At 45.7% G+C, this 25,477-nt stretch overlaps 1 protein-coding gene across 1 annotated transcript; it reads left to right on the plus strand.

The window, feature by feature from the left end:
• BCL2L14 (BCL2 like 14) lies at positions 1-24,569 on the plus strand. The gene is made up of 6 exons (XM_026679264.2): positions 1-177; positions 13,168-13,646; positions 14,882-15,049; positions 17,140-17,210; positions 19,050-19,325; positions 23,713-24,569. Exons 2-6 carry the CDS (start codon positions 13,196-13,198, stop codon positions 23,752-23,754), a joined length of 1,008 nt encoding a protein of 335 aa, XP_026535049.2. The 5' UTR covers positions 1-177; positions 13,168-13,195; the 3' UTR covers positions 23,755-24,569.
• Positions 24,570-25,477: the final 908 nt, after the last annotated feature.

The raw sequence follows: 25,477 nt of genomic DNA on the forward strand, positions 1-25,477 counted from the left end.
TCTACTCTTTCATTTGAACTCCTCATTTGAATTCCTCACGTTTGCTGTTGGACTGAAATGGGGAGACATTCCACTTTATCGACTCTTCTCAACCATTTAGTAATTTTGTAGGCAAAACTGGTAAGGAAGATCAAGAAAGAGGCTTCTTCAGGACCGTTTGGGCACTAACACTCAAAGGTATTGCTTCAAATTGTTCATAAGAATGAGCAAAATGTAAATGTTGGGTTTGTTTAAACCTGGGTGGTAGATATCCTCTTTGGGAGTTTTGTTACACTGATGTTACCAAGGGAAGCAACTTCGAGCCCTGTTGAGGAGGGGGGGGGGGAAATCTTGACGGTGTTTCAAAATGATCCTGCAATATATATTGTAGCCAGACGTACATTTGCTGCATGTTCTAGTTCTGACTTTTCCTTGCACAAAGAAAGTGGCAAATGGGTTAAAATGAGGCTGAAAGGTTTAACACGTTTAATAGATTAACAGAGTTGGAAGGGACCTTGTAGGTCATCTAGTCCAACCCCCTGCCCACGCTCTCGGGGTTGATGTTCTTGGCAATGGAAAGGGATGAAGTACCAACGCTTTGCCATTTTCTCTGGGAAGCCAAAAGAAAGAGAAGACATTAAGGTCCCTTGTAAAGTTTTGGCACTCCTGGAAGCTTCTTCATCCCTTTGACTTCTCAAATGTTTCTGAAGAAATTGCTTCAAAGGAGGCTGCATTTCTGAGTTGATTCTCCATCGATTTATCATTTGGGTTGCATATCCTTTCCCTGTGGCATTTATTCAAGTTTTGGATCCTTTTTGTGCTTGTAATGTTTTTGATGGAATCTTTCTGGAGAACTTGGGTTATTGGGCTGGTGGAAAATATCTCTAAGGAGGAGGTGGGCATCCTTACAGGAGAACCTTACTTGTAGGCATCCCGGAGAAGACGATTAGATGCTACACAATGTCACTACTTTTTGCCTTCTTAATTTACATGCCCCCCCCCCTCCCAATTTAATAGGCAGTTCAAATTTCTTTGGGGATGTTTTTTATTGATTTCCTCCTTTGCAGCTCTCCCCACAAAGAGATTGCCACTGTTTCAGTGTGAGCCAATGGACTATTTTTATTTCCATGAAAAATAAACTTCTCCTAGCAGCTGTTTTTTCCCCTAAGGAAGAATTTTTTGTAGTATCAGCTCCCATTGTGGGAAAAGTCCCGGGGGAAGCGGGACAAGGAAGTCCAGTTGCCACATGAAAAAGCACCTTTGGGACAACCATGACCTGAATGGCTGAGAATCTCTACAGACTTTTAGTTACACAATTTGGGATGAACACCCTTGGAATGGTGTGAGATTTCCAGAGGAAAAATTGCAGACGACAGGAACCATTTGCACTACTCTAGCGATCTTGAGGACACAGACAAACCCCCTAGTGGCCTCAACAACTCTCTAAAACAGGGATCCCCAACCTTTTTGACGCCGCAGCCCGGTACCGGCATCAGCTGGGCGCCGCCATCTTTTTGACGAAAAAGATGGCGGCGCAGCGCCCGTGAGCTTTTCGGTAGAAATGGCTTTCTACCCGGAAAAGCTCACTGGAGCGCTGGCGCCGCCATCTTTTTGATGAAAAGTGCTTCCGGTGAGCTTTCTACCCGGAAAAGCTCACCGGAAGCACTTTTTACCAAAAAAGATGGCGGCGCCCAGCAACCAGCGGCCCGGTAAGAGTTGTTCGCGGACCGGTATCGGTCCACGGACCGGCGGTTGGGGACCCCTGCTCTAAAACAATGCAAATGACCAGCTGTCTGCAAGGAATATAAATCCTTCCATTCCCCACTATCTTGTCAGAGCTGAAGAAGCTTCTGGGATGAGAAGTGAAACGTCTTCAAAAATTAAAAAAACAAGACAGTCCAGTTCCCTCCTGAAAAAGACCAGCTGGCCGTTGGCCATCTTTGAGACAACCAGTCTGAATGCAGGCAAGGAGGAAGAGAAGTTCAGAATTCTGTCAGAGTCATTAATCTTTTTTTTTTTTTTTTAATCAGTTTGATTGTGTTTGATTCTGCAAGTCCCTGCAGTTTTCTTGGCAAGGTTTTTCAGAAGTGGTATGTCACTGTTTCCTTCTTAGGGTTGAGAGAAAGTGGCTGGCCCAAGATCACCCAGTTGTCTTTGTGCTTAACGTGGGATTGGAACTCATAGCCCTCTGGTCCCTACCCTGATGCCTTCACCAGTATACCAAACAGGGTCTCCATCAGGCGTGGGATTCAAATTTTTTTACTACCTGTTCTGTAGGCGTGGCTTGGTGGGCATGGCAGGGGAAGGTTACTGCAAAATCTCCATTCCCTCCCCACCCCACTCACCTGCTTTCCAGCTCCATCCTCCTGTGCAGGGCAACCAAAGGAGACCCAGCCAATCAGCTGGGACTCAATGGGAGGCAGAGAAGAGATGGGGGCGGGGCCAGTCAGAGGTAGGATTTGCCGGTTCTCTGCACTACTCAAAATTTCCACTACCGGTTTTCCAGAACTGGTCAAAACCTGCTGAAGACCAACCTCTGGTCTCCATGTATGTTTGCATGGGAAGGATAAGTAACACAAAATGCCTCCTTGATGGTTATTGAAATGATATAAGCTTATTTGTTGAAAAGAGCTTCTTAAAGCCAATGGAGCACTGCCAGAAAAGGAGTGGGCAATTCCATGCAGAAGAAGTGTTTTGATTTCTCAGAAACGAGAAATGAAGCAAGGCAATCACATCACTTGCGTAAAACTGGCACAAGATTGTTTTTGTACTTTGAACAGTGTCTAGAAGAAAGATCACGTCAGAGCTAGGGTACAACGGCTGATATCCAGGGGTGGGAGTTAAAATTTTTTAACAACCAGTTCTGTGGGCATGGCTAGCAGGGCATGGTCATGTGATTGGGTGGGCATGGCTTCTTCTTCTTCTTTTTTGGCAGCCCTCCCCCCATTTTTTTGCCTTCCTGGGCCTCAGGGAAGCCTCTTGGGTCAGCATTTTTGCTCCCAGAAGGCTTCTCTGGGGCCTAGGAAGGCAAAAAATGGAGCAACCCCCACCCTGCACTCCGTTTTTGAGCCTCCTGGGCTTCAGGGAAGCCTCTTGGGTGAAGCAATAAGACAGTGAGGGGAATCCCAGAACAGCTGATCATCAGAACAGCTGATCGTCAGGAGGGGGAAAACAAGATATATCTTAAGGAGTGACTGGGAAGGGGAGATTGCAGTCATTGATGTCAGGCATGCGCACGATGTTGCACATGCGCAATAAGGACTGACTGGGAGGGGAGAGGTGGGTGGAGAGGGGAGGGGCCAGCCAGGGGCACGATTTGCCGGTTCTCCAAACTGCGCAGAATCATAACAACCAGTTCTATAGAACCAGTCCGAACCGGTAGAATACCAACCCCTGCTGATATCCCTAAATGAAACCATCTGCTCTAGGAATAGTTTGCTAGCCATTTCGTGTTAGCTTCTGTAAAATGAAGGAAGCAAGGAGATAGAAAACAAGCACCTTTGTTTGTAACGTGTGTGTAACGTGTCCATACACTCTTTGTTTGTAACGTGTGACTGTAGAGTTCGTGCTTAAGAAGAAGGTCAGGGTGGCAGCCCCATCCATTATTCTGCCAGTCCAAGAGCAAAAGATTTTGTAGAGACATTATTTTGCACTTTCTTGTGTATAAAAATTAGCAGGAACTTTTTTTTTTTTTTTTTGCTTTGTTCCAGACTCCTTTGGTTTTGGGAAATGAACTGTGTATTATAAAAATATATGTTTACGCATTTAAAACTGTTTTTAGAAAATATTTTTAATTTCAGGAAGTTTGGTTACTTGTTGCATGACTTAACACAACTGGCTTTTTGTGTCAGTATAATGTATATTTTTTTTGTCCTGTTATTAATTTGTAAACCTTTGGGGTAAATGGCCATTTATTTGTACAGCAAACAGGAATAAATTGAAGAAAATTGGCTAGGAATGGAAGGGTGGATTTTTGTACTATATTGAAGAATCCAATATCTGTTTTTGGTGGTTATGTAAAAGGCCTGAAGAATTACTATCTAGTATGCAATCTGTGATATCTGAATGTTTTATTGTATATTTGTCTCCAATACAAAAATGTAGAGTAACACAAATACAATACATGATTAAATGCAATAGTTCAGGTACCTTTTTTGTTTTTCATTTCAAATAAATACTATTTACTACCGAAAGAAAGAAAGAAAGAAAGAAAGAAAGAAAGAAAGAAAGAAAGAAAGAAAGAAAGAAAGAAAAAGAAAGAAAGAAAGAAAGAAAGAAAGAAAGAAAGAAAGAAAGAAAGAGAAAGGAGGAAAGGAAGAAAGAAAACAGGCACCTTTGGACTTGTGTGAAACCTGGAATTTCCTAGGCTTTTCAGGTGTGGCACCTGTTTTATCCATGCAATGAGCATCCTAAACAAAGCAGTTTTTTTTAAACTTGGTGCCCAGGTCATCATTGGGAATGGAGGTATGGAGATATCAGACCTGGCTACATCAGTGAATTAATTTACCAGGGCTTGCTTTATAACACCGGCAGGATCTGGAAGAGCTTAGGATTAGGCCAGGTGAGCCCAAATAAGGTGGGCTGTTGGGCAAATCAAACCCTTATTTCCATGTAAAATCACACACAAAAGATTAACTTGTTGGTTTCATTCAACTGCCATTAATTGGTTGGGCCCAGAACGTGTTGAAATCAGTAGCATTGGTCACCCCTTGCTGGTGGGGAAACCCTGTGCTAAATTTTAGAGAAGTTGAACATTTGATTTCTGGTGGCCCTTATTGTTGCTGTTTTCAAAGAGAAGAACGTTAAAAAGCTTCCCATCCTGAATCTAATGGAATTGGGTGAATATAAGAAGAAAATATAAGGAGTCGTTGAATTTCTTCTTGAAAGAAAGGCGTGGCTCTCAACAGTGAGAGGTTGGATGTTTTGACATCACCTATAACCGTGATGATGAACCTATGGCATCCGTGCCAGAGGTGGCATGCAGAGCCCTCTCTGTGAGCACGCGAGCCGTCACATCAGCTCAGTTCTGCCGTCCATGCCCTTGCGCCTCCCAACGGCCAGCTGGTCTTTGGGTCTCTGTCATGCATGCGCAGGGGGTGGGGCACATTGCATGGGAGATATGCACACATGCATATACAGGGGGCATGTGCATGGGGATGCACGCATGCACGGGGCAGGGGTGCAAGCACGGGGGGTGCGTGTGCATTGCATTTTGGGGATGCACACGTGCTTTGGACACTCAGTACTGAAAAGGTTAGCCATCATTGACCTATAAGAGCCATTTTTTTCTTAGGGGACCACAGGCAGGGGTAGGATTCTACCAGTTTGCACCTATTCGCTAGAACCAGTTGTTAACATTCTAAGCAGTTCAGAGAGCCCGTTGTTAGAAGAAATTACTGGCCTAATCCTCTAAGGAAGGCAGGAAGGAAACATTCTGGTGTTGCTTACAGAAACTGCCTCTCCATTAACCCTTATTACATTCTTGGCAGGACTAGACATCCTATCTCAGAAACTTCTCTGGAGTTTTTTTTTCCCCTCCTTTGCTGGTACTTTCCTCGTGTGGAGTGACCATTCAAAGTTACAATGGCACTGAAATAAGTGACTTATGACCCTTTTTCACACTTACGACTGTTGCAGCATGCGCACAGTCATGAGAGGCCAGGCAAGGAGATGCATGCCTCGATGTGAGTGATATTGAGTTGGCCACACCCAGCCAATAACATGACCACCAAGCCATGCCCACCAACTAAGCCACGACCACAGAACCGGTTGTTAAAAAAATTGAATCCCACCCCTGACCACAGGTGCGTTTTGGAAGCATAGCTCAAACCTGAATCAGAATTTGAAAAACACCGTGCTGTGTGAGAGGAGAGAATTTATCATCATTTGTCAGGAGTGTGTCTTCTGTTGCTGAGCAATACATTTAAAAAGATTACGGTAACTTCAGGAATTACAAACTAATCAAATCTTTAGGGATGCCTGGCAGGTTCAAAATTGAATCTAGTTTATCAAGGGAGATAGCAACAACTTGTTTCATTTAAAAGCTACGTGTTTAGGGTCTTATTTAATATGACCCAGCTTGTTTTTCTCAGATATTCTCAACAGGAGAATTCAGACATAGGGGTAATACAAGCAGCGTGCTATACTTCAAGGCTGAATCTTTTTTTAAAAAAATGTCATTAAAGTTTATTGGAGAATTAAATAGAAATACAGACAAAAATTAAGAAGAAGAAAAGAGAAAGTATCGTGTCCGGCGCGGGAAGGAAGCTCGGAGTCAGTGACTGGGTTTCAGCTCTTTATTATGCTCCGGTTACAGCTTGGGCTTGGAGGGAAGAACTGTGGCTTTTATTCCCCAGCCGCGGCGGCCGCGGCCAATGGCACCGCTTTGAATCTCCCGCGATTAGTTTCCACCAATCGCGGGGGATTCGTAACGGGCCAATCAGTGCGGCTCGCTCGCCCAATCCGGTCGCTGCACGCTTCAGCCAATCGCAGCGCGGGGCTTGCGAGAATGTAAATGACTGTACAGAACACCCCTCCCCTCTTGGTTCGGTCCTACGTAACGTAGTCCCGTAGGTAGGTGGGGCTCCGTACTTGCCTACTGGACCTGCGCAGGTTAGTTGTTGTTTGGTTCTCGGCCGGTTCGGTCGGGACCTCTGTTTCTCTTGGTCTCCCTGATGGAACCGCCTGGAAGGTGTTGCCGGGCCTTTTGTCGTGGCTCCCTCCCGGTCTATTCGGGTTGGTCGAGCCGCGACTCTCGCTGCTCCCGCCTGGTCTTTCCGGGCTGGTTGAGCTGGCCTGGCTGTTTCTTTCTGGTGAGGCTTCGAGCTGGCTGTTTGCTGGTGAGTATTGCTGGTTATTTTCTATTTCTTCTTGTCCCCCTGTGTATTCCCTCCCCTCTTGGTTTGTGTCCATGGGGTCGTCTGTGTTTGCTTGCGTGTCGGTTGTGTTTCTTATTCTTGATCTTAGTTGATTGATGTGGCGTTTCCATGTTTGTCCATCGGTTGTCTGTAGCCGGTAGGAGTGTGGTCCTGTCAGTTGGGTTATGGTTGCCGGTACCCATAGTGGGTCTCCGGTGAGGTTTTTTGCATAGACTGCGTCGCCTGGTGCAAAAACCCGGTGCCTGCTGGATGAGTCTGGGGTTTTTTCTGGGTTGTATGTGGGGTGTAGCCTGTCAAGTGAGGACCTTAGTTTTCTCCCCATCAGTAATTCTGCCGGGCTTTTGTTTGTCGTTGTGTTTGGGGTTATATGTTGTATTAGGAGCATTTTATTTATTTTTTCTTGTATGTCCCCGTGTTCGATTTTTTGGAGGGTTCTCTTTGTAAATTGAACCATCCGTTCTGCCCTACCATTGGCCGCCGGATGCGCCGTCGCTGTCAGTGCGTGTCGTATGCCTCGTTCCGCTAGGAATTTTTCGAATTCCAGCGAGGTGAACTGGGGTCCGTTGTCTGACACGATGACATCCGGGAGGCCGTGGGTTGCGAAAAGCTTGTTTAAGACCTTGGTTACCGCGTCTGTTGTGGTGGTCTTCATGTTGCTTACCTCCAGCCAGTTGGAGTAAGCATCCACCGTGATGAGGAATGTGTTCCCTTTTGTGGGCCCGGCAAAATCTATATGGAGTCTCGACCATGGCCCCCTGGGTGTTTCCCATTCTAATATTGGTGCTGCGGGGGGATTTGGTCTGGTTTCTTGGCAGCGCGAGCACTTGGCTACCCAGGCCTCGATCTCCTTGTCCATACCTGGCCACCAAGCGTAGCTTCTGGCCAAAGCTTTAGTCCTCACAATGCCCGGGTGCCCTTCGTGTAATAATTTTAATACTTTCCCTTGCAATTTTTCCGGTATGACCACCCTGTCCCCCCATTGCAAACAACCTTTCTGTAGCGACAGTTCTGTTTGCCGGTTTCGGAATGTCCTGAATGCTTCATCGTTGTCTTTCTCTGGCCATCCCTTTTCTACCCAATGTAATACCCGCGCCAGACGCCTGTCTTTATTAGTCTCTCGGGCAATGTCTGACGCGGTTATGGGTAGATCGGGCAATGTCTCTATGCTGAGGGTGGTCGTCGTGGGAGCTGGGTCGTCGTCTAGGTCGGGAAGCGGTGAGCGGCTCAGCGCGTCTGCATGGGAGATCGTCTTACCGGGTCTGTGTGTGAGCCGGTAGTCGTAGGCGGCGAGGAACTCGGACCACCTTGTCATCCTGGGGGATAGGATGTTCGGGGTGGCCTTGTTCCCCGCCAGGATGCCCAGCAGTGGCTTGTGGTCCGTGATGATGGTGAATCGGCGGCCGTAGAGGTACTCGTGGAACTTCTTTACCGCTGCGACGATGGCCAGTGCCTCCTTGTCTAACTGGCTGTAGTTTCTTTCGGGTTTGCTGAGTGTTCTCGAAAAGAAAGCGATGGGTGCTTCTTTTCCATCCGGAAGTGTATGGCTGAGGACGGCGCCGACGCCAAAGGGTGAGGCGTCGCATGTGACGGCGATGGGTAGGGTCTCATTATACTGAATGAGGACGGCATCCGAGGTGAGCAGGTCTTTGGTGTTCTTGAATGCGGTGTCCTCCCGTTTCCCCCAGGTCCATTTGGCCGTCCTGTCCAGGAGCCTATGCAAAGGCTCCGCCGCGGTCGCCTTTTGGGGCAAGAACACATTGTAAAAATTTAGCAGTCCCAGAAATGCCTGCAGCTCTGTTTTGTTCTTGGGTGTGGGGGCTTCCTTTATGGCTTTGATTTTGCTTCCGGTTGGGTGGATGCCATGTCGGTCTAGGAGGTACCCCAGGAACTCGACTTGCTCTGTGCATAGCTGGCATTTCTCTTTCTTCACCTTTAGCCCGGCCCCTTTGAATTTTTCTAGTACCTCCCTTAGGCGATCCTCTAATTCTTCCTGGTTGGCTGCCGACACTAATACATCGTCAAAATAGGGGACCACCCCCTTGATTCCTCGCAGCAGTCTCTCCATGAGGCTCTGGAAAATTCCCGGGGCCACGCTGACTCCAAACTGGAGTCGGTTACAACGAAACGCTCCCCGGTGGGTGACTATTGTTTGCGCCTCGGCGGTTTCTTCATCGACCGGCAGTTGCTGATAGGCTTGCGCCAGGTCGAGCCGCAAAGACCTTGCCCCCCAGCGAGTGTAATAGGTGTTGCACTACTGGGACGGGGTAGGCGCTTTGTTGCAGGGCGCAATTGAGGGTGGCCTTATAGTCCCCGCAGATCCTTACTGACCCATCTGGCTTGACTGGGGTGACTATAGGGGTCTCCCACCGGGCATGGTCGATTGGCTGCAAAACCCCCTGTTTGACGAGCTTGTCAATCTGCTCGTCTATTTTCTTCCGGAGTGCAAAAGGCACCCGTCTGGGTTTTAGGCGTATGGGGGCGACATTTGGGTCTAGGCTGAAGGAGATAGGGGGCCCTCGGTACTTGCCTAGGGTGCCGTCGAATACCTCTTGAAAATCCCTCGCCAGTTGCTGCTCCCAGTCGGCCTCTGTGGTGTGGTTTATTCCCGTGACCTCGATTCCGAGTGGTGCGAACCATTGGAGTCCTAGGAGGCTGGGTCGGTTTCGGTCCACGATTGTCAGGGGAAGCTTCGCGGTGCGGTTCTTGAAAGTCACCTCGAACTGTCCGGTCCCAATGACGGGGATGCGGTTCCCCTGATAGTCCTTGATGATCAGCTTCTGGTTCTCCAGTCCTCTTTTCTGGATGTTTGGCACCAGTCGCTTGAGTTCTTTCCAGGCGACCATGGAGAGGTAGGATCCGGAGTCTACCTCCATCCGGCATGGCTCGCCCTCGATGCTCACCTCCACGTAGACCTTCCGGGCATCAGTGGTTTCGGCATGGCCGATGGTGACCGTCTGGTGGGTTTCTTCTCTCTGGCGGCCTTCCCCGTTCCGTCGCCCTCGGTTGTCTCGGCTCCAGCGATTGTCGGCTTGGCGATCTCTGGTCCTCGGGGGGGTGTCGTCTCGTCCCCGGCTGCTCGGTTCTCGCCGGCGGGGGCTGTGTGTTTTTCTGAGTCGGCAGACTCGGGCGATGTGGCCCTTCTTGTTGCAATGCCGGCAGATCGCGTCGATGAACCGGCATTCTGATCGAAGGTGATTTCCCCCGCACCCGGCGCACTGGTTCCCCGACTTACGACCCCGTTGATCTCGTCGGTCCCGTCCTGTTTGTAGCCAGTGGACGTCTTCCTCCTCGTCCGTGGTATCGGAGGCGGAGTCCAGGTCCCCGTGGTGTGTGGTGGTCTCTCGTCGGCTTGCCTCGGGGGTTTCAGTGTGGTCCCCGTTGTCTGCCCTCCGAAGTCTGGCTGCTGACTTCCGGGTGGCTTCGGCCGCGGAAGCTTCGGCCAGGGCGTCCCCGAGGTCGATGTTGCCTTTTGCCATCAGTCGACTTTTCAGTGCCTGATCTCTGAGGCCTAGGACCACGCGGTCTCGGAGGGCATCGTCCAGGTCCCGGAACTCGCACATCCCCCCTAGGTCCCGCAAGGCGGCTATGAAGTCGCTGATGCTCTCGTCCTGCTGCTGGTTTCGCCGATAGAACTCGTCCCGCCGGATGAGGATGGGCACAGCGGGGGCGTAGTGGTTCCGAAGGAGTGGCTCGAGATCGGCCCAGTCCATCGCCTTCACATCCTCGGGCTTCGCGAGGGCTTTGGCCATCTTAAACACTGCGGGCCCACAGTGTGTGAGGAAAACGGCCCTTTTCTTCTGCCCGTTCACATCCTTCAAATTGCTACTTTCGAGGAACATTAGGAATCTATCCGTGTACGATTCCCAGTCCTCGGTAGCCGGGTTGAATGGTGCTGGTGGGGTCATGCTGGCCATCTTGTCGGTCTTTGTCTTCCTCGGGACACGTGCTCGGTGGTTATTCTCTGGATCCCATCCTCGTCGCCAGTATCGTGTCCGGCGCGGGAAGGAAGCTCGGAGTCAGTGACTGGGTTTCAGCTCTTTATTATGCTCCGGTTACAGCTTGGGCTTGGAGGGAAGAACTGCGGCTTTTATTCCCCAGCCGCGGCGGCCGTGGCCAATGGCACCGCTTCGAATCTCCCGCGATTAGTTTCCACCAATCGCGGGGGATTCGTAACGGGCCAATCAGTGTGGCTCGCTCGCCCAATCCGGTCACTGCGCGCTTCAGCCAATCGCAGCGCGGGGCTTGCGAGAATGTAAATGACTGTACAGAACAGAAAGAAGGAAGCAAAGAGAGATAAGAAAGAAAACTTTGTGTGTTCTGACTTTTTTCAGTGCAGTAGATTTTTTTTTAAATGTTCCAGCCTTTTGCTTTACATTTATAAATATTTCAAGCCATTTCAATAACCACCAAATCAAGCTAAGTAACAAAACCTTACATTACAATTTCATTTTTTCCTCCAGTGTCAAGTACAAAATCCAGAAGTGGTTTCCAAATAGAAACACAACCAGATCAGTTCTTTAAGATAGTTAATTAACTCCTACCACCTTTTACCATTTTACCATTTGTCAACTCCTACCACCTTTTACCATTTTACCATTTGTCAACTCCTACCACCTTTTACCATTTTACCATTTGTCAACTCCTACCACCTTTTACCATTTTACCATTTGTCAACTCCTACCACCTTTTACCATCCATTGTTCCATTGTGGGAGCTACTATCACCTGTTTGTCGCTTTTTGCTATTAGAACCATCAATAAGTGGCCAAATGTGCTTCCTCTTAGGTACATTTTAAAACCTTTTTATTCTATTGTTTTTATACCCATTGTCCAGGCCAACTCTTGAAGCATCTTCCCACTAAAAGTTTAAAATTATTGCTATAATTCCAAAAACAATGGATCATAATCGAAGTAACAGTTTGACCAGATGGAGGTCCTTCAGTCACAGTGGCCTAGGAGAAGAAAGTCAACATGTCAAGATAGGAGCTTCAGTTGCTTAACTTCTTTGATTCCCCTCCTTGCATGCCTCAGATATCAGCGATCATCAGTTTCAGTTCTTGAAAATCCAAATTAGCAAATGCAGAGGGATTTGATTTGGGGGAAGCGCGTAGGAATGGGCAGCTGAGACAAGACCAATGTTGCTCAACCATAGTCATTTGAAGATGTGTGGACTTCAGCTCCCAGAATGCCCCTGCGAGCTGAACCAGACAAATGTCCCCATTGCTCAATGTGCAGTAGCTGTCATGGTTCTAATAAAGGAGAATATTTGTAGCTCAGGGTTGACACAAGGGGGTCTTCTGACCTTGCTTGTTTTCTTGCAGACATTTTATTACCCAAATTAGGTAACATCATCAGTGCTAGATGGCAGTAGGGTTTGTGAAATGGAGGAAGAGGAAGAGGAGGAGGAGGAGGAAGACTATGGCATCCTTGATAGTCTCTGAGCTTGCTTGTTTTCTTGTAGACATTTCATTATCCAAACTAGTGAAGAAAGTTAGCACCCACCCCCTTAAAAGAATGAAATATTCCAGGAAATATTTAAAAGGCAGAATATTATATTTTCCCTAAAAGACAAACATGTTTCTAAAGACAGAAACTCAGAGCCTCAGCTCTCTGCCCCAAGTAGAAACTAAGGGGCCAACTTTTAGAAATGCAGATTTGGTAATCCATTCAAGACAGGATTAAAACCCCAAGGAACCCAGCATCTAGGATTAATTATATTTGTTAAAACAAGATTAAAAACCCCAACTCATTCCTGGCCTTTGCCAGACAAACTAATTAAAATCAAATAACAAAATGCACAAAGCAAGCCTTGAAGTTACAAAATGCTGTAGAACAAACGGTATAATCCAGGAGTCTGCAACCTGCAGCTCTGGAGCCATATGTGGCTCTTTCGGCCCTCTGTTGCGGCTCCCTGTAAGCTGATCCCACCACTGGCTCTTTTTAAAACTCACTTTATTAAAAGGCAGAAACTTTTGTGAGCTTTGATAATCAGAAAAGGTGCTATTCAACTCCTTCTGATTCTTGGCCACCATATCTGAGATGGTTCTTCTTCAGGGATGGGTCGATGGGAAGGGGTCAAAAATATCAAAGCCTCGCCTCTTTTTTAATTAATGTCTTACCATTTGGAGATGCCATCTCAGCTGTTTCTGAACCTTGGACTTGGGTATTGGATGTAAAACAGTTTTGTCCAGCTACCATCTTGACATCTCAAAACATTTGTTACATTCCTCAGTTGAGAATTAAAATGGTAGAAAAGAAGGGAGAGTGTTAGAAACTTAAAAGTGACATGGGTTTTCTTCTTTTTGCTACAGAGTGGAGGGACCTGATAGAACCTGCAAGATGAACAACGAATACAAGAACAGCTTGGCCAACATGGAAGAAATCCCTTTGGAGGATACCGACAGAACCAGCGTAGAATTCAGAGTTCTGATGGTCTATGCACAGCGGCGACTGTCTGTGAGCAAATATGGGCAATTATTAGAAAGAGAACCCAGAGTCCAGGAAGAAAGGAAAGAGGCTGTACAAGTTGATACTCTAGCCAAGGAAGAAGAAGTGACTCTCCCAGAAATTTCTCCAGAAGATCATAAACCACCAAAGCAGAAGGACCAGAAGAAGGCGAAGAAGAAGAAGAAAGCAAAGACAAAGACAAGAACCAACTGGAAATGCTTTTGTATTCCTTCTTGCCTAAGGCCGCAAGGAAGAGATGGCAGGAACCTTCGAGTATCCCTAAAGCAGGACTCCATCAATGGCCATGCCATGAAGCTGACCACCAGAGTGGAGGGTTCACCAAGTGAGCATGCCGTGGGTTTCCTATAACTTGGGTTGCATACAGTAAGGTGTGATAGAGTTTGCAGCAAAAATTTGAGTCCAGAAAATACACAGATGACTGATTCAGCAGGATCATTAACTTCTTTATAAACATAATAATATGAGTAAAGTTTACAATACCATTTGTAGATTCTTTCAACGTAACATAAGCAAAAACATAAGCAGCTAAGCCACGCCCAGACTCCCAGCCCCCAATTGTCTAACTCTGTTAACCATATCACTGCCAGTTAATGAATATACTCTGACAGGTGGATTAATTTTGATTGCATAGAAGCCTTTCTTCAAGGTGACCTTCCCACAACTTATTTCTAGTAACAGTTGACCACAAGACACAATGGAAGAAGTCAAGATGGCAACTGGAATGGGTGCTTGAAGCTTTGTCCATCTTTTATGTTCAGTGATACCTCGGTACTCAACTGCTTTGAAACTTATCAAATTTGGTACTCAGTGCATTTTGATATGAAAATTTTGTCCTGGTCCTCATTGTGCATGGTGCTCAACACACAAGCTAGAACTTGTCAGCGTTGGCTGCCTTGTGACTCACTACATTATTCCTTATGAGGAAAATTTGTTTGGTACTTAACAAGGCCATAAAATTGGGCATGACTCATTTAACTGCTTAGGAAAGGTAACTTTAATCCCAATTGTGGTCATAAGCCAAGGACGACTTGTAATCTTCATGGGCTGTTCTCCTTTCCCTCCAAAACACTCTGGTGATGGAGCCAAACTGGATTCCAAAATGGCCACTGTTCATTTTCCCCCCCTAATGACTAAACGCATCTTTGGATCAGTTTTTACTACCGGTTCTGAGGGCATGGCTTGGTGGTTGTGGTGTGGCTTGATGGGCATGGCAGGGGAAGGTTACTGCAAAATCTCCATTCCCTCCCCACCCCACTAACCTGCTTTCCAGCTCCATTCTCCTGTGCACGGCAACCAAAGAAGACCCAGCCGATTAGCTGGGACTCAATGGGAGGCAGAGAAGAGATGGGGGCGGGTCCAGTCAGAGGTGGTATTTGCCGGTTCTCTGAAATACTCAAAATTTCCTCTACTGGTTCTCCAGAACTGGTCAGAACCTGCTGAATACCACCTCTGCTTTGGATGATGCAGCGAAGATTTGTATGTTCCTGAATAATGCATTAGCTGAAGGGAGATGTTTGAATGGAATAATTCCACTCTTATTTTGTCTTGCTTTCCTAGATGACTCAGACATCTGTCGTTTGGCAGAGAAACTCGTTGAAATAGTGGATCATTCCAGATTTCCCAATGGGAAGAAGAGCATCCCGCTAGTGGAACGTTCATTGACTCTAGAAGAAGATGGTGGCTCAACCAGCAAGCCAATCCCACCAGTTGGGATTGATGGACTTGGTAAAGTGTTTTGTTTCTTCTTCATGGGGGCATTTCTTGCTAATGATTTTCTGTTCATGGATATTTGCAATCCCTTGCCCACATGGACACTGAAGAAAGTTTCAATTTTAGCACAAGTTCTAGATGGAATCCTAACTTGCTTTCTGTATGCCTCATAGCAGTTCCACCCATTTCAATTCAACTATTCTCCACAATATTTTACTGAGGTGTCTTGAACATATTCACAGGGCATGCACAGGGCAAATGATTTCCCAGGCTGTTGTTCAACTGGTAATTGAGAGATTTCTAGATCCTTGTTTCCAAACCATGGCTACTCAGCAGCACTGTTACAGAGAGTTCATCTTGCTTAGCTAGTCAAAGCAAATCAAATAAAGGACTTGGAAAGGAGGGGTTGGCAAGAATGTACACCCATTGTCATTGGGATAGCTAAGAGGGGGAACTGAACTCCTCTAGTAAAAAAGAGTAAAATTTTTGTTTATACTGTATATAGCACCACAGCGCAAACAAAGGGTACAATCACCATGTGCTTTACTGCTCATCTATTTAACTGTAATAGGAAACTCTACTTAGAACAAAAGAGCATAGAGTATATACCATAGACCCAAATGTGTAAAAACTGTCATCTACTGGTTGAATACTACTGTAGTTGTTCCATAAAAATACATTCCAACAATGAATTCCAACAGGTTTTCACTTGAAAACCACTTGAAGAGGTGTGGACTTCAACTATGCTGGCTGGGGAATTCTAGGAGTTGAAATCCACACCTCCCAAGTGGCCAAAGTTGAGAAGCATTGTTATATGGTGACATAATTAGAGGTATCATAGTCTGGAACTGCTTAGTAAATCCGTTGTTGCAAGAAGCACCACTGTCCCCCAAAACAGGAACCTTAGCCAGCGATATAAAGCAACTGGCTGGTTCAGTGCCCCATGCTGGCCAAGGAGAGCTGTTGTGAGCATCACAGCCTCTTCCAGCCACTTTGGCCTTCTGCTGCAGTCAGTGGAATTGGTCCCCTTGAGCAGCCAACCCAAGTTCTCCCTCCTGTTGGCCCTGCAGTCAACTTACCCTATAGAGCCTCTCTGAGCCAGCCTGGAGAAGCAGGATCAGGACACAGTGTTGTGGTTAGCCGGCTGCAGGTGCGGATGGCTGAGGAGAGCGAGGACTCAGATGAGGGGCCTGGACTATTAGGCAGTGGACTGCTGCATTTTGAGATTGTGGGGGCTGGCAGCAGCGATGAGGAGGTTCCCGAGAAGCCTGTGCCAAGTACATGTGGGTGCAGGATTGCTCGCAGGAAAGAGCAGCTGAAACAGCGTGGGCGATTCAGGAGTAAGGCTGCGAGGTAATGGCCCCTCCTTCAATAAGATAAAAGCCAGCTATGAAGCGAACCTTCTTTGCAGGAAGCAAAGACGTTTTGAAACTCCAGCCTCCTGGACATTGCAGTATCTTAAGTTGGTATTTGAAGACTCTTGTGTTGTAAAATATTTCTGATCTGTTATTCTTGGCAGCCTCGCACAGTTTTGGCAAGGCTTGTGCTTATCAAAGTTAATTAGTTTGTAGCAGCCTTTTAACTGGGGATTCGTAAGAATCATTAAAAGGTTTCTGTTCCCTTTGGTTGATGTTTGTTTTATTGGAAAAGGGTTTGGGGCAGAACACAGAGATCTCTTTCTCTGGAGGAGACATCTGAGCTCATTTCAGATTTTTCATTTGATAGCAGAAGTAGACATCACCCTTGGTTGCAAGGGACAAAGTCCTTAGCATAATGGAAAATAATCTAATGCTTTTATAAGCCACTGTACTTTTGTTTTCCATAAGGGTTAGTTAGGCTTGTAGTTGAAACAAACAAGAATTTTGAAAATGAGAGGAAGCTCAAGGCATATGAATGGCTTATTTACTGTTTATCCAGTAATCATTCTTTTTCAAAAATGAAAAAAAAATTGTGGTCAAAGAAGGAATTGTAAACAACGTGATGGCACCTAAGCAATAAATCATTTCTAGTAGCATCTTACACAACCTTTCATCCAAGAGCTTTGTTATTTTACTTGTTGTGTTAAGAAAAGAAAACCAGCCAGTTATTTTTTATCTTTTTACCAGACAACGAAGAAAAGGTTGTTGATGCAATAGTTGCCTTGTTACGGAAGTCAGGAGATGAGCTGGAGGAAAAGGTAACTTAAGGTGGCATGGACTCCAAAGCTCCGTTTGCAAATTAACTGGAGAAACTTTCACTTCACTCCCTTGTTTTTCTTCCTTTTAGATTTAGTGCGTGGATTTCAGTGCTGTCTTCTCTCTCCTAAAAGCCAGGTGTAACCTCCTTCCAGCACAGGAAAAAAGATCTCCCCTTGAATTCAGAGAAAGCACAGAGCAATTTGAAGCTTCATTTGATTCTTGGGAGTGTTGCGGTGGACTAGCGGTGGAGCTCTCGCCTCACAATCAGGAGGCTGTGAGTTCGATCCTAGGTAGAGGCAGATATTTCTCTGGGCACACTGAGAATATATCTGCTGAACAAAACTCCTCATTTGCAACAGGAAAGGCATCTGGCCATTAAAACACAGTTGCCCAGACTCGACCTGGCATGGGATTATGGGGTTGTTAAAAGAAGACGATTAGATTCCCCACCCTGGTTTATCAAAGAGAAAAATCCCCCAAGAAAGCAGAAATGGCTCAACTCTGAAATGTCATTATTAGTTCCCCTGTCTATGTTGAGCACCACTTCCCCCACCCCAAAGATCAAGTCTGTGATTTTCAATTATTAGAGCACCTGGAAGTATTCTCACAGACATACATTAGAAATGTGATTTCAGAAAATCACAGAGTCTTTAATCCTAGACGCCATTACCTGGGAGTAAATCTCATTAAAAGTCTTTGGAAAAGCCATGGATAGGGACACATTATTTTTACTGGAATAAACTGTCAAAAAAGCCCACCATTATTATAAGGGGTGACATTAAACAAGCTAGCTTATGGGTGAGATAAAATATGGAGAGAGTCCTACGTAACCCATTTTGAGCTCCCACAGAAATATAATAGGATATACATATGACACTATCTTAGAATCTGAGATGATGAGGCTCAAATTGTCCTCAGGCATCAAGTCATCTAGGCCAAGAGTTTATAAACGTTATCAAGAGGCACCATTTCAGTGATTGGGCATCTTTGGGGGGGGTTTTTTGGTCCTTAATTTCTCATACAACCTCATGAAAATACAGAATAGAATACAGAATAACAGAGTTGGAAGGGACCTTGCAGGTCTTCTAGTCCAACTCCCACTCATGCAGGAGATCCTATACTATTCTGGAGAAATGGCTGCCAATCTCTTCTTTAAAAACTCCCACTGATGGACCACCCACAACTTCTCGATGCAAGCCATTTTACTCAGGGCTGGGATTCAAAAATCCCAACAACCGATTCTCTGCCCAGTTGCTGGGAGGGCATGGCCATGGTGGGCGTGGCCTATCAGAACTTTTGGGAGGGCCATTTTTCATCTTCCTCAGAGTCCGGAGGCTTCCCTCAGGCCTATGGGACAGTGAAAATGGCCTTCACCGGGTTCTGGAGGCCCTCCAGAAGCCAGAAACAGGCCCGTTTCTGGACTTCCAGAAGGCCCATTTTTCGCCCTCCCAGAGTCTCTGCACGGAACCTGTACTTACCTGCATCAAAAACGGGCCATGTGGAGACTCCTGGAAGGGGTGAGATGGGCGGGACCATGTGGTCAGTTCAACTACTGGTTCAGTGAACCAGATGTAAATTTAACAACCGGTTCACTCGAACAAGCCAGAACCTGCTAAATCCCACCCCTGATTTCACTGATTAAGTAGTTCTTGGTGGATTTCTCCTTGATAAGTTTCCATCCATTAATCCATTCCACCAATTTCTTGAGGAATTCTTGCTAATCTTCATATAACACAATTTGAAAAAAATAAAACAACCTAGACAACGTGTTGAAGAACTTGGCTAAACAAACAGACAAATAAATATTAAAATAAAATAGCTCCTCTTTCCTCTTCCAGATGAAGAAGGATAAGACCTTCTGTCAGAGTATCTGGGATATGATGACCTCCTATGCCTTCTTCAGGAGAGTGACAGACCAGTTCCTTGAGGAGATACTCGTAGACTCCACAGTCGTTTCGGAGGATGAAGTTAAGAGCATGAAAGTTGCATTGATTATGGAAGCCACAACCAAACTCACTGCAGTGGACAACCATCCCATGAATCTTGTGCTGGGCTTTGGAACAAAATACCTGCAGGAAAACTTCAGCCCTTGGATCCAAAGCCAAGGTGGATGGGTAAGAGATAATCTAAAACTGGTTTTCTTTTCAGCCGGGGGAGCTTTAAGATGGGTGGACTTCAACTTCCAGAACTCCTCAGCCAACATGCTGTCTGGGGAATTCTTGGAGTTGAAGACCACCCATCTTAAAGTTGCCAGGGTAAAAAAAAACTATGGTTTAAATTTAAATGAACTTGAGCCACATGTTCTTAGATGCTACTGTCTGTTGTCCACTTTGAGAGAGATAATTACACTTGAGTTCTCTGTAAAAGGTATCAATGATAAAGGAAATTGGTGCTTTCATCAGTCTTATTCCTGCAACTGCATATGTTTTCATAAGCTGTTTCAAGAAGAACATAGTAATTGAATTGAAAAAAACTAAACCTTCTCAGAAAATTCCATGCTCTGCAACACGAAGCAAAGGAGGAGGAGATTTTAAGAGCTTTTAGCTATGATAAGTAGGACAACCGCTGGGAATCCCAAGGATTAAACTTTGGTTAATCCACTGATCTTAACACAATACTGCAGTAAAGTTATGCCACAAGACTTAAACGGGGAAGGGTAAGCACTTTGTGGCTTCATATTTACTCAGCAGAGTTTCTGGAGCTCTGGCTGAGCTGAAGGGAAGTCACCCTCTTCTCAACATTGCAGGCATTGTGACATTCTGAAAAAAAACTGAAGGTTTTTCTCTCCCTTTCTCGAACAGAATCCCCACTTCATAAGAGCATCCTTGGAAAAGTTTCTTCCAAGTTAGAGAGATCTCAGGAAGAACTTTGTATAATGTGTTGCAGCTTTCCTTGGGACATGTGTGAAAACAAGTTCTTTATATATCAGGTTCCTCTAAGACAGTGGTGGCTAACCTTTTTGGGCTCCTGTGCCAAAAATTGTGCGCGCGCGCTTGCATGTTCGTGCTTGTGTGCCAGCACCCAGAAGGCAATGTGTGCCCCCCATGCCCCCTACATGTGTGTGCGCAATCCCCACTCACCCAATCCCTTACCTGCACTGCGCCTCACAGCTGATTTTTGGCCAGTTTGAGGCCTTTTTCGGCCTCCCAGAGGCTTGAGGAAGGCTTCTGCAGGCTTTGCAGGCTGAAAACTAGCCCCGTTTCGTCACTTCCGATATTGTCGGAAAAACAGGAAGTGACAAAACAGGGCTACTTTTTGGCCTGCAAAAGCCTGCAGAAGCCTGCAGAAACCTTCCTCAAGCCTCTGGGAGGCTGAAAAAGGCCTCAAACCTGCTGAAAATCAGCTGTGAGGCACATGCATGTGCAGTGAGGTTAGTTTGCCTGCAGCTCACGTGCCGGCACAAATGGTTCTGCGTGCCACCCGTGGCACACATGCTATAGATTCGCCATCACGGCTCTAAGAGAATTTTAGAAGATGTATAAAAAAGAGGGAACACAGTAGCCTTGTGCTCTCTCTTCTCTTCTTGTGTATGTCTGTCCTGGGCAAACTTTGAGGAGCAAGATGAGGAGAACATTCCCAAAGTAACTCTTCATCACTGTAGCTTAGAAGAAGAGGTCCATGCTACTCAGATGTCAGCCTTGGAAGCCATGTTTTACTTAGAAGCTTCGAGGCTGCCACATTTTGTGCCTGGGAAAATAGGAGGGGGGATTTTATAGAGAGGTGGAAGAGTAGACTCAACATCATACTTCTCTAGAAGTCAAGGACAAGTTATTCTGCACTTGGAAAAGGAATGGTTCATGAAATATCTCCAGTTGGGACGGTGTTTGATTGGACCATATGATGGACTGGTGGGTATAAGGATTGGATCTTTGACTTTCTATTGGGAAGGGGAAACCCAGAATTCTCAGATTTAGGTTTTCCCAGATGTGCCAATAGGACAACTCTAATAAAATGGGACTTTGAGATAATGCTTGTCTCAGAGTGTATTGGTTTGGAGTTTGTTAGTTGGAATGCTGACATCAGAATGACTATACATCTGGTAGTCTTCAGTTCCTACTTTCCTCCTATTCCTCAAAAGTCCTTGAGCAGAGGCTTAGCACAGGGGTGGGATTCAAATTTCTTAGCAACCGGTTCTGTGGGTGTGGCCTAATTTGTGGGAGTGGCTTGGGGGTCATGTGACTGGGTGGGCGTGGCTTGTTCACTTCCCACCAAAGTAGTTCCTATTTTTCTGCTTGCATTTTTTTTATGTGCTTTCGAGCTGCTAGGTTCGCAGAAGCTGGGAGAAGTAATGGGAGCTCACTCCGGTACACAGCGCTAGGGATTCGAACCGCCAAACTGCCAACCTTTCTGATCGATAAGCTCAGAGTCTTAGCCACTGAACCACCATGGCCCTTATGAGTGTGCATACATAAGAGAAAATCTTAGAGAAAAAAATCTGCTTTTTGTATAGAGCTTACATAAAGCCAGTGTCATTACAATGTCTAGTTTGGTTCAAGCACATGCACCAATGTGTTTATGGGCACCAGGGTGACCACAGTTACATTAAATAGTGTCTCTGAGCCTCCTACTTAATTTTCTTCTGAATAGGGACATTTTTAAAAATAGCAGATCTGTGGCAAGAATATTTATTTATTAAATTTGTACACCACCCATCTCTAGGCAGCTACATATGAGAGTTCAGATTATTTATTATTATTATTATTATTATTATTATTATTATTATTATTATTATTATTATTATTATTATTATTATTATTATATTAAGATTTTGCCTAAGAACAGGCAACATTTCAAATTATTGACTTTGGTGCAGTGGTGGGATTCAATCTTTTTTTTTTACTACTGGTTCTGTGGGCGTGGCTTGGTTGGCATGGCAGGGGAAGGATACTGTAAAATCTCCAGTCAGAAGTGGTATTTGCTGGTTCCCCGAACTACTCAAAATGTCCGCTACCGGTTCTCCAAACCTGGTCAGAACCTACTGAATGCCACCTCTGCTTTAGTGAGATGGGAAAATTTGGGGTATTTTTTTTCCCCTCATGTCAACGCATGGATCATTTGATGTCAGGGCTATTTTTGTATTAAGTCCTGCCCACTGAACTGTAGGAATAAGCTGTAGAATTAAGCAAGCACATTCTACGTCCTTTAGGAAGGCTATCTTGATATTCAGCAAACTCTAACTGAGCTCCAGCAAAGTTCTGGATACATGTGGCCAACCACCATCAATGTCCGTTTACTTGCTTGGAAGTTGGTAACTCCTTTCATGTCCCTTTCAGGCATAAGAAAGGAGAAAAATCTTATAGGCAACTCATGATACCTTGTTTCTCAGTTGAGAAGCATTGGTTGCAGAGGTGGTATTCAGCTGATTTGGACCGGTTCTAGTGCACGGATAGTGAAAATTTTGACTAGTTCGGAGAATTGGCAAATATCATCTCTGGTTGGCCCCGCCCACCTGCCCCCACCTTTACCTCTCCTGTATTCCCTTGTTTTTTTAGCTCAGCTGAATCGCACGGCAGAGTGGATTGCCATGCCTCAGCTGAGCTAAAAAACAGCTCAACTTACCAGCGTTGACAGAGGTCGGTCTTTGAGCCATCCATTATGCATGCAAAGTGCTTGTGAGCGCACGAAGCATGTGTGCATAGAAATGTGCATAGAACTGATAGGAAACCATTTGGAAACCCACCATTGATTGGTTGGCATGTATTCAAGCTTCTGGCTCAGAACTTGCTGTCATCTTGCAAGGAATCTGGAAACGCTTATAAATCCCACAGGTGCTTTTTCAAGAGGCAACTGGACTTTCTGGGTTGTTTTTCTTTTTTCTTTGAGGACCTTTTCGCTTGTCCTCCAAGAATCTTCTTGAGCTCTGACTGGATGGGTGGGGGATGGAAGGACCATCCAGTCAGAGCTGAAGACGTTTCTGGGATGAGAAGCGAAACTGTCAACTCATAAAACATTTCTAGGCTGGTCTTAGAGTTGCCATGAACACAAAGAGGGGAGGAGAAATTTGAAAAAGCAGTGCAGCAGTTTGGAACCGAAAGTACACTCCATTCTTATCTTCCAAAGATTATAATTAAGCTACCAGAATTTCTGCCGAGGAAATTGGAGAATTTCTCTCATTGGAGAACGTGATTGATGACTCTTGGCTATGAATGTCTTTCGTTGGAGAATATGAATTATGATATACCCAGAGGGGTGGGGGGAAAACCAGGGTTCAAGGGTGAGAGTAAATTACATGTCTCAGAATCGGTTTCATACAGATCATGCCGACATGGTCGCTCCTAATAAATTCTTTGAAGTTTTTGAAGCTTGGCTCGAGACTCATGATTTAATTAGGGCAACTGCCGGAATCCTGACAGAAACGTCTTCAAAGAAAAAATAAACCCAGAAAGTCCATTTGCCTTTTGAAAAAGCATCTTTAGGACAACCATGACCTGGATGACTGAGAATCTTCAGAAACACTTATAAATCCCACTGATCCCCTTTCTCCTCTTTTTTTAAATCCAGCTGAAAGCCTTAGGATTACCAGACCAGGAAGAAGTTGAATGAGGAAAGGAGATCATCTTCAAGAGTGTTGGTTAATGTGGAGAAAAGTGATTGGGATGTGAGAGGAAAAACTTAAGTCACTCTCATGATTGCCTCCAAGACGTGGGATCTTTTGGAACACCAACAACTGCAGCACTAGACGTCATGGGACAAGGACAGAGTCTGCAATATCTGTTTTAGTCCTGCTCAACCTGAGCAAGAGATGGAAAGAGCCGTGAGCCCTAATTATCGGAGGGACCCGAAGTCTTCCAGTGGCTTGAAGCTACTTATTTTGCAATATTTGGCTTCTGGGTCTAAAATAAGCATGCAACCCATCCTTGCTTCTTCAGTCTGGATGAGAGCTTTAGGGCAAGAAGGATGGCTGCCTTGAGCCAGGGATGTGAAGACAAAACATTGGCCTGCTGTGATCTCCTTTTCCTGGAAGGGTGGAGGGGTCTGAAGGGTGAGGTTGCAAAAGGACAAGATGGCTGCTGCTAACTTGATTTTCTGTGAGCTCCCCTCCCTCCCTTTTCCCCTGGGGGCGTTGTCAGTGTTGCTCACAAACAGCTGCTTGCTTTCCAGCTCTTTGGCATCCCAGTCTCGAGATGCTTGCCTTTTTTAATTGAATAGATTTCTCACCCCCTTTTCTTGGAAGGTTTGGCACAAGTGTAAATAGAAAATTGCACAATGGCTTTGGCCAAAGAAGGTGTACTAGGGATGATAGACTTGAATCTGGATCTGAAAGTGATTAAAATCCTAAAAGGCAAAATTAGCTTAAGTCACAAAATTGATTTAGATGTACATAATTAAGAGAACAATAAAACAAGTGATTTCCCTTCTTCTCTGCATTTTCTTGTTTAGCTACTCTGTGGTGGGAGCTCTGTTCTTCCTTCCTTGGCATCTTAAAAATCTAGCAAACAAGCCTGGAATCGTGGTGATCCTCTCTGCAAATCCTCTTAAGAGACCCAGATGGCTTTCTTGGTTTTAAATTAAGATTGTTGTCTTAGGTCTTGGAAGGGTCACACGTTAATTATTATCACTGTTGTATTTCTCAGCACCTAGCCCCTTGTCCTTGTCTAGTACCACCAACAAAAGCTACCTGTTCTGACCCAGCCTTATCAAATAATGCTAGGCTGCTTACTTGCAAGTACAAACCAACCCTTTTTCGAACAGGGTAGGAACAGTCTTTTATTCATGTGGATAAACACAAATCAAACATAATTAGTCCCAACAGACCTGGCCAAGAAATCTGAATTGCTTGCTGTATCCTAAAAGCGAACGATTCTCTGCAATAACCGGCCACTCCCAAGCCCCTACCACAGGGGCTAGCATCTATATCTGCTTTTCCCTGAGAGCTGGCTTATTGCCTTCCGTTGCCCTCCTCTCCTCTCCTCTCCTCTCTATGGATATGTGCATCTGCGGTGGGCCCCATCTGTTCCTACCCCTCACTCAGCTCAGGCCCCGAAGACAGGGGCCTCTCCACCTGGGGGTGGATGGAAGGCCTCAGCTCTGCCTCTGTCTTTGATGCTGTTTCCTTATCAGAGCCTTCCAAAGGCTCCGAAGCTGGCCCAGAATCTCCCCCAACCTCCTTCTTGTCTGATTCTGCAGCTATCTCTACTGGAAGCCTGTGGGCCACAACGCTCCCACTCCACTTTGAGATGTTTTGTTTTCCCCCCCAGGTTGTCCCAGGGACTGATGCTCATCTGAGTGGAAAAGATTGACCCACAATCACCCAGCTGACGTCATG

This window comes from Notechis scutatus, chromosome 6 (genome assembly GCF_049901735.1).
Source record: "Notechis scutatus isolate UNSWTSFEM ecotype Mainland chromosome 6, rNotScu1.2, whole genome shotgun sequence".
Lineage (NCBI taxonomy): Eukaryota > Metazoa > Chordata > Lepidosauria > Squamata > Elapidae > Notechis > Notechis scutatus.